The sequence below is a fragment of the Manacus candei genome, unplaced genomic scaffold (assembly GCF_025592945.1).
Source record: "Manacus candei isolate 608988 ecotype Guabito, Panama unplaced genomic scaffold, ASM2559294v1 h1tg000037l, whole genome shotgun sequence".
NCBI classification, from domain to species: Eukaryota; Metazoa; Chordata; class Aves; order Passeriformes; family Pipridae; genus Manacus; species Manacus candei.
The window spans coordinates 12,884,137-12,893,483 of record NW_026138085.1 but is presented as its reverse complement, the minus strand read 5'-3'; the positions used below and the strand labels follow the sequence as shown (position 1 = coordinate 12,893,483).

At 54.0% G+C, this 9,347-nt stretch overlaps 1 protein-coding gene across 1 annotated transcript in view; it reads right to left on the bottom strand.

Moving 5' to 3' along the window:
• Nucleotides 1-784: 784 nt before the first annotated feature.
• Nucleotides 785-9,347, bottom strand: part of FAT2 (FAT atypical cadherin 2) — a 55,967-nt gene continuing 47,404 nt past the window's right edge. The window contains exons 21-24 of the mRNA XM_051793516.1: nucleotides 7,630-8,071; nucleotides 5,062-5,215; nucleotides 3,229-3,821; nucleotides 785-2,413 (exon numbers count right to left, since the gene is read on the bottom strand). Of these exons, the coding sequence (XP_051649476.1) occupies nucleotides 1,881-2,413; nucleotides 3,229-3,821; nucleotides 5,062-5,215; nucleotides 7,630-8,071 (1,722 nt within the window). The 3' untranslated portion in view covers nucleotides 785-1,880. The remainder of the gene's footprint in view (nucleotides 2,414-3,228; nucleotides 3,822-5,061; nucleotides 5,216-7,629; nucleotides 8,072-9,347) is intronic.

The window sequence follows — 9,347 nt, the reverse complement described above, 5'->3', positions numbered from 1 at the left end:
CTTTTGAAGCTCTGGAAAAAAATGTTTAAAGTTGAAGGCTTTTGCAGACTTATGAGAAGTGTGGGTCCAAAGTCACCTGAACCCCAGGGCAGGAGGGGCAGCTGAGCACAGGCAGCTCCTGGTGGTTGGGGGGCTTGACTATGGAGAATAACCGTGGTTGGATCTACAGCCATCCTTCCTTAGGGCTGTGTGCTACAAGGCTGTTTCTATACCATGAAATGGCTTTGCTGAGGCTGCTCCTTCCCAGGTGTCACTTATCTCAGTTGCCTTTGCCCCCCCCCCCCCCCCATGTGCTGGGACCTTCTCTTCCAAAACATTCCATCAGCACATGGGGGTGAGCCTGCTGTGGGGACTTGTTTGCATTTAGAGTTTTGTTAAAACAGCCCCAGGGAACTGCAAAGCTCACAAGCCCACCTTGGCAGAGGAAAGCTGAGCTGGAGACCTGCACAAGTGCAGCCAAGTGCTCCCACCCCTGACTTAATTTGAGATTAACCCCAGCTGTGGTGGGAGGTGTGGCCATGCCAGGGGATGGTTGTTCTGCAGCCAGCAGTTCAGGCAGGAGAAGGGTGATCCTGCTGGTGCCTTCTCAGCCTCTTCATGTGATGAGCTCCCCTGGAACCAACAGGTAGGGTGTTGTGTGCCTGGGGTGTTTTGGGGACGGGTGTGAGTCCTGGGCTTGGGATACTTGCTGTCTTGGTACTTCTCTGAAAGCTTTTGGTGTCCAAAATAAGCTGTTATTCCCTGGGCTGCCCTTGGCTGCAGCTAGGCAGGGATGTCCTATTTACAAGGGAATCCCTGAGATGTCAAATAAAATCATAATAGTACAAAAATCCAAACTCTTTTAATACTTTCCAAAAATTCGACAACAAAAAAAGTTACATCAAACAACCAACCAAAGAAAACCTCTCACGAAGAAATGATACATTTCCAAGCACAAGGACAAACAGGCAAACCCACGCTCAGTGGCCTCGGTGCCCTGTCCCCAGGTGGTGCTGGCCAGTCTTTCTGGGATGCAGCAGGGAGCCCCAGCTGGGGGGCAGGACCGTGTCCAGCTGTGTTCAGTGTGGGACCGTGACAGCCACAGGGACACAGCTGTGCACACAGCCCTCGGGGCAGGGGCTCCCTCAGCTGTGTGAGCACAGCCCGACTGGACAGACTGGTTTGAGTCTGTGGGTGGTTCCTGGTGTGACAAACCTTGTTGCTTGGTTTTCCACGGAAATGGACTCTTTTTTTCTTTTTCTTTTTTTTTTTCTTGGACTTCTCTTGGCCAACTGAGGGATGTGCTGAAGGGACCAGCTGCATTTCCTCATCTCTCTCCCAGTATCAGGGAGCAGACATGGAAGAGGGTTTGCACCAGCTGATCCATTCCACTGGGCAAACTGTTGGCTTGATGCAAGCCCTTGAAGCCAGAGCTGGGGACAGGGGGCCTCTGCTACCCCACGTGGGGCACTGCCAGGCTGTGCATCACTAGTCCTTTCATACCTTCTCCACCACGACTGCTGCCATATCCACAGTACTTGCTCTGCTCCTCATCCTCCCTGTGGCCAGGGAGCCTGGGGAGGGAGGAGGTGGCATGCTGTGGCCCTACATGATGTCAGAGGAAGTCCCCTTGGTAAGGAGGCAGGTTAGTCACTGGCATCCCAGGAGCATCCTCCGTGTCCCAGCAGTGGCTGGAGCATTTCCCCTCCATTTGCAGCAAGAGCACCATGGAGGGCAGTGAGGGGAAAGATCCAGCCAAATTACAAACCAGCCAAGCAGGGGGAGATGGTGCAAGCTGTGGGGGACACACAGGAGCCTCCCTTCAGCAGCACGTGCCAGCCCCCTGCACACTGTTCTGCGTGGAGATGTGCTTCTCTTCCCATCTCAAGAGCGAGCCCCTGTTAAAACATCACCTCCTCACAGCTCCCGTAGTCACTCTCCACCATGTCAGAGCCCTCGTAGTTGGGGGGTGGCAGGGGCTGGGCTCGGATGCTGGGCTGGTGGCCCACCTCGCAGTCTGCATAGGAGGGCTGGGCCACGCTCAGCCGCATGCTCACCCGCTTGTAGCCCGGGTCGGGCTGGTACGGGACACCCTCGCCCTGCACCAGCTGGGCTGGGTAGTAGCTGATGGCTGTGTACTCGTTCTGGCACTGGGAAGCTCCCATGTCCACGGGGCCGAGTGGCAGGAAGTCCTCCAGGTTCTGGTTGCTGTAGCGGGGCGGGATGGGCGCTCGCTTGTTGCTCTGGTCCAGCGGGAAGGGAAAGCCCCCGTAAAGGGCGACCGGCTCCGTGTCTGCTGGGGGAGGGGGCGGCGGGGGGAGAGGAGGGTGGGAGGAGGACGCAGGGGGGCCTTGAATGATCTCATAGTGGGAATATTCCTGGACATCTGACGACAGGTACCGGGGTGGCCAGTAGGTTGTTTCTGCTGGGTAGACTGAAATAAAAGAGAGCCGTGTTAGCTGCAGCTCAAGCGGTTGTTGCCTCTTTCTCACCCTTCTGCTAATTCCTTCTGTGGGCTCTGAGCCTGTAGGAGATGTGGCAGATTGGGGAAGAGAGGAGTTGTGGGGACATGGGAGCTCTAGTTGCTGCTTTGGGAATTGAGGGGACCCAAGAGCAGCCTTGGCTGTGCTGAGGCAGTGTCCCCACCAGCCTGCAGAGATCCACTACTGTAGCACCCAAAAGACACACTTCATCACACCATCTGGATGCAAGAAGCTTGCATGATAAAGGGATTGGAGCAGAGCCAGCAATCCACTGGATCTCTTCCTTTCCCTGTAGTTATTCTTGTGAATTCTAAGACTGTGCTTTGGTGATGAACTCTTGCATGGAGTAACTGGTGTCTGGAGCCATGCAAGGTGTCCCTGAGGATGTGATCCCTCTTCCTAGGAGCACTGATACAAACGTCTCCACTAAAATTCACACTAACTTTTAGGATCTCAATTTTTTTCTTTCATTTTCCTCTTTTACAGGATCTTTTGATCTAGAGTATGTGGGAATCCAGACTATGAATTAATGATTTCCCTGTTGATTGTGTTTGAGACTGATCAGGTTAAAGCAGAAAACTGGGATATACTGGGGAGCACAGAGGAAAGAGCCAATAAAAGCCCTATAGCAGGGCTGGGGAAATGTTTGCCCATGCTTTGCTTGGCTTTAGCCAACGCCATTTGCCTCTCATGTTTTCAAACCTCAGTCCCACTTCACAAGGGGAAGAGAGACATGTAAGAGCAAGAAAAAGCTGTGGCTACTGACCCATCTCCTCCCTGGCCCAGGTGCACTTGATGAAGGACTCGTTGTCGGAGTTGGAGGGGGGTGCAGCGGGGGGCAGGTTGGGAGCCACACTGCACACGATGGTGCCCCGGTGCTTGGGGGCGTTGGCAGAGTTGAAGGTGACGAATTCGGGGGTGCCGGTGGGTTTGCGCTGCTCCGGCGTGGCCCGGTCCAGGTTGTTGTGCGCTGCGTCGCTCAGGATGTTGAGCTCGATGGGTGGCACGGCCTGGGTGCCCACGCCCACGCTCTTGGAGAACTCGCTCTTGGAGAGCAGGTCGGGGTCCTCCCGGGCCACGGGCTTGTGGGCCTTGGCGCGGTGCCGGTAGCGCTTGCGGATGAGCACGAAGGCCACGACCAGGATGGCCGCCCCCACCACACCCGCCACGATCTCCGCGATCTCCTCGGGGCCCACCGCCCACTGCGTGGGCACGATGGCGGGGGTGATGATGGGCTGGGTGCAGTAGTCCCCTTGGTAATCAGAGGGGCAGATGCAGTGGACAGAGCCCTGGCTGCTCACGCAGCGCCCGGAGTTGCGGCATGGGTTGTCTTGGCACTCCTCGGCCAGCTTCTCGCACCTGCGGGGAGGAAAGGATGGAGACAACCACCATCAGCCTGGGGATGCAGCTAGAACTGCCTTACCCTGTTCAGGGCTCTGACTTAGACCAGCCAAGGATGCTCCATCCCCATCTGCTCTCCCTCCCGTGCTTCTCCTGGCAGAGGACTGTGATCCTCGAGTTTAAAATTACGCTTTTCGGGAGACTGTGTTTAACAGGATGGTCCTACTTTTCAGTTGAATGCAGCAAATTAAAACGGGAGCCTTCCTGCCTCAGAGGAGAGTTTGGAGTTCTAGGGGTAACAAAGCATAGATAGGTGCTTCCATTCTGTAAAATTAGGGAGCCCAGGGTCAGTCTGAGGTGTGTTAACCTCTTACGAAGTTCACTACGCCCTCCAGGCTCTGTGGGGTCTCAGGATGGTTTGTAGATGCCTGCAGGTTGCAGTAAACATTTGAAGAACAACTACCCTAAGAAGCGGTGAATGGGCATCCTTGTTGCAGAGGCTTTTTGACATTTTATGAAGCACCTGCAGAACTGGGGTGGAATTTCTGATTCTCTGTCTTGCCCCACCCCACACAACCTAAATGTTTCCCGACAGTACCAGGACCTTTCCTTCCAACAGCAATGATCTCCCTATGCTAGAGGGAATATGCAACGCTTTATTGGCTTTCCTTCCTTTTCTTTTTTTCTCATTACTGAACAAACTCCACGAGGTCTGGGCTTCTCTTGTTGTAGTCAGTGTTTTAGGATGTGTGAGCTGGTGTGCGCATCATGCACCCACAGCCTCCACCTGGGCACCTGGTGATTTCAGATATTACACTGCCACCTAATGCTCAGCTACAGGCTTGTATTCCAAGAGTTGAACAGATAATTTCTGCCTTTGCCTTGATCCACAGGACCAGTGTTCATCCTGGCTCAAGGGCTAAGGCAGAAGGATGAACTGGGCCAGCAAGGACATGCTTTGAATCTGCCCCACAGCACCTGCAGCCATCAAAGCATCTGTGAGGAGAGATTTTTCTGTTTTCCCTCCTGCTCAGAGGAGACGGGCACAGAGGAGCAACGGCCACACGATGGCAGAGCTATCTGTGTCCTGGTCTGCTCAGCTCTGCCCTCAGACACCTCCCTGCTGCAACGCTTGGGTACCTGCAGTTTGCAATTAGTCCCAGCGAGTCTGGTGAGCTCCAGAAATGTCCACTGCTCGCTGGTAGAGACTACCATGGGATGTCACCCATCCCAAAGCCCCCCTTTGGGGGGCCCTTACCTCTCACCCAGGGACCAGTCAGGGCAGTGGCAGGAGTAGCCGGTGGCAGAGAGGGTGCAGGTCCCGCCGTGCAGGCAGGGCTTGGACTCGCAGGGACTGTCCCCAAGCTCGCAGCGCTCACCAGAGAACAGCCCAGGGCAGATGCAGGTGTAACCTGGAGAGGGCGAGAGCGAACATATCTGTATGGAAGAACTGGTAAGAACAGGGAGAAGCAGTGACCGGTGGCACCCACAGAGGGCTCAACAGAGCTACCTAAACACAGGTACTCACTGCTGCAGCAGTGCTGTGGGGCACCCAAGCCATATGTGGCTGGTGGGTACATTACAGGACCTGGTGTGGTTGCCAGAGGCTCTGGGGCAATGCAGAGGCACTAAGGAGCTGTTTGAACGATGAGTCAAGCCCATCCTGACACAGATCTCTCCTGCTAGGGATGCAGTCAGGGCACGGCATTACTGGATGGAGAAGCTGAGGGACAAATTCAGGATAAAGGAAGGGGAGCCTGGCTGGCTGATTCACAGTTTCTGACTCTCTTAAATGCAATCCTCTCTAATTTATTGTTCTCAGGAGTCTTTGGTCCTGCGAGTTCTCGCGGTATGAAGTGCCTGTCTCAACATGTCAGGTTTCTCTTGCCTACAGGAGATGTCTGTTTGGAGGCAGAGAGAAACCAGGCACAGTAAGGACTCAGAGGGGGCTGCTGCTGTTTGTGTTTTTGGCTGCTGTTTAGCGTAGCCCTTAGCATGGGAATGTCCCTGGCTGTGCTGAGCTCTTGCCAGTTGCTTGGCTGGTGGTGCCATGCGGGAAATTCAGAGTTTCCACTTTGTAGCACACTTGAAAAGTCTTTGCTACTCATCCACAAGCTAAACAACCCTGCTTTAGAGCACGGGGTGAACAAACCTGTTTCCACATGCGCGTTAGTGGCTGTACAACAAGGACGTGCTGGCACTCGTGTAGCAGGTGCTGGACGTTGCCCATAGGGCTGCGTGTGCCCAAACACACATGTTCTGGCTCACATGTGTTTGCACCCTGTGGTCCTGAGCGCTGTGGTTGGTGTGGTGGCTGGTCTGGCTTGGACCCTTCTCTGCACAGATGTGTTCTCACGCGGCCACGTGGCTTCCCTGGGCTCGCTCGCACAGGCGTGCCTGTGCCTGTGCATGTAATCCCACGCCTGAGATCCCTGGGCAGGGCTCTGCATAAACTCAGTGCTGCCTGCTCTGGTCTCCAGGGCTCAGCCAAGCATCCAGGATAACCTCACAAAATAAATGTCTCTTGAGCAACCCCTTCCCTGCAGCAATGTCCTGCCTGGGGCCATGTCCCAGAGGCTCCTTCCTGGGCAGTTGGGCCATTTGCAGGAGAGGTTGATCACCTTGGAAGGAAACCATGGGAAGGGCACAGGATGATCACCAGTTTATTAGTGAGGGAGTGATTTTCCTCCTCCCCCTCCTGCTGTATTGTCTCTGCAACAAAAGCAGGGGATGCCTTGAGGTAGAGATGCATTTTCCCCTTGTAGGCTTTGAGCCTCTTGCAGCCCAGCCAGAGAGGTTTTCTGTGCAAAGGGTCTCAAGGCTGAGGTGTGAGTGCCAGCCAGACTAACTGTTCAGTACAGATACACCTGGTGTCAAACAAGTTCACCTGAAGCAGGCAGCTGCTGAGTCGACAGGGCTGGGAATCTTGTTCCCAGAGGCTGCGGGCAGGGCAGGAGAAGCTGTGCTGCCTCCTCTGTCCTCACTTGCTCGCTGGGCAGGGTGTGGGCTTTGGAAACGGTCCCAAAGAGCACAGAGCTGCAGGAGGAGCTTCTGCCCCACACAGCAGCCTGGGAAGCACCCCTCTGCCCCCTGGAAGGGCCAAGGGGCAGGCAGTACCTCTCTCGACAGACAGGGTGTTGCAGGGTGCAGCCCTGCTGTGCTGGAACCTAGAATATGGTGCAGGGCAGTGACACAAAGGTGGACATTCCTGGGAGCAGTTCCAACAAACCCTGTCCCTGTGACACAGCTTGCTGTGAGGAGCCCCTCTGATGTGAGGAACAGGGCAGTGGTGAGACTGACTAGGGCAGGGCCTGCATCAAACCTCTGTTGAGTGTCTGCAGCCCATTTTAGCCTGGGACTTCTGGATTACAGCTTACGGTTTTCCCATATCCCTTTGCATAGCCCTGGGGAGTCACTCACTGCAGTGGGAAGAGACCAAGATCTTGGCTTGTTTCTGCCCAGATACAATCATTGTGTGATCCCATCTTGCCTGATCCCAGCCTTGTTAACAGCTCCTTAAGCAAAGAGGATGCAGAGGGGTGGGTGGAATTTCTATTTGCATTTGAGTTTTTGGCACCACTATGCTCTCCTATGTCATGCACACTCCTTAGAAACACCTTCCTGCCCTGCGGGCCAAGGTCCACTGGTGAGAGCCAGGATGATGATCTCATACCCTGCAGCTGCTGCTGCTGCTGCACTGAGTCAGGTATCACTTGAGGTCCCCTGGGACAGAGCACCTCTGGTTCTCCCCTGGAGTAGCCCCTCCATCTTTCCCTCCCCTCCCTGCTTATTGCTCTCCTATGCTCTGCGTGGGATGTTCACATACCTCCTCCGTGAGTTTCGGAGCACATCCCGTTGTTGAGGCATGGGTTGCTGCTGCAGGCACCAGTGGGGGAGCAACACTGCTTTATCCCCACCTGCTCCATGATTTCTTTTGACTGCCCTTTCCCAGGCAGGAGAACCACTTCTCTGCCGTTGATGGCAACCACATCCAGGCAGCCCCTGAACCCCCGTGTGACTCTCTGGGAATGCAGTGACTGCCGCAGGCCCCCAAAAATCAGGTCTCGTCTGCCCTGGGAGACACTACAGGTCCCTGGCAGCTGGAGAGAGGCGTTTCCCAGGCCATCGATGAGCAGGCGGACGGACATGTTCTTCACCTCCAGGAAGACCGAGTGCCACTCGCCGTCGCTCACAAAGCGGGAGGAGGAGAGGTTCCCGGTGGAGTTCCCCCGGCAGCTGTACCCAAGGTGAGGCACCCCGTTAACCATCTGTAAAACACATCCCAGAAGTCATGGTTAGCTGTCATACAGGTGGCTGCTGTTTATGGAGGGTTTCAACCTCCTCTACTTTGCAAAACACCTTCATCTCTGGCACAATTTCACCTGTGGTCCTTCCCTGGAGCCTTTGACCAGTGTGCAGGGAGGGAAGCTCATCTTTCCACTTAACAGAGAGCAGAGCCATGTGATTAGACTGCTGCATCTGCTCACTCCTTCTCCCACCTTCCTGAGTCTAATCAGAGCCCTGGTATTCAGACTGTCCATAACTCCATCACCAGTTGCAGAGGGACCACGTGGTTTTTGTTCTGTTCTCACTGTCTCATGAGTGGTGGAGAAGGTGCTGGAGCAATTGCCCCTTTGGCATGGGAGAGGGTACTGAAAGCACCTTGTCAAGGAGGAGCACAAGCAGCTTTCCCTGGAGGAGGCAAGGAGGAGTTGGGAGGCAGAGAAAGGAATGACTGTTGCACTTGTCTCCTAACCAGCATGCTGGAAAGCCAGGCCAAAGCTGCTGATAGGTGCTGCCATCCATTCCTTGATCTCCAGTAGATGGGAGGGAGACAAGATATTGAGCTGCTAAAAGTGAACCACTTTTAAAAGTGAACTAGTGTCTTCTGCATTACACTGGGACATTAAAAATACCTATTTGTGGCTCAAGGCTCATCTTTAAAACTCATGGAGGAAGGAGAAATAAAAGGTTAGCTGTGTTGTTCTATGGTGAAGACAGAAATAAACCTTTTCTCTCCAGTGCTTTGTTGATAAAACCTCTGTCTCACAGAAGCCAAAAGTCTATGGAGAAGGAGAGAAGAGATGGGATGGAATGAAATGCTCATGGAAAACCTGCAGAAGCTTGCTATGTAACATTAAGCAATTCATCATAGGCAAGAGAGACCTCCATGGGGGGCACTAGAGACAGCGAGGAGAGGTGATTCTTGGAAGGGACCAGAAGAGGAGGACTGATTATGGGCTACACTGGCTCTAGAGGAACCTGCATAAAATATGATGGGGCTACTCTGGAGGGGACAAAAGCAGAACAGCACAACAGTTAACTCTTAGAGAAGACCACAGTATAAATAAGTCCCAGTGGGAGGAGAAGCAACTGCTGAACGAAGGAAGGAAGAAGAAGAATAAGCTGGCACATGCCATGGAAGGGCCTCAGGGCAACGTGTGTGTAAATCTCTTTGCACAATTGGCAAGCTCACCAGAGAACTTTGTCACTTCACTTTATCTGGAGGAACATGATTTCATTTCAGATGGGTCTGCAGATTTG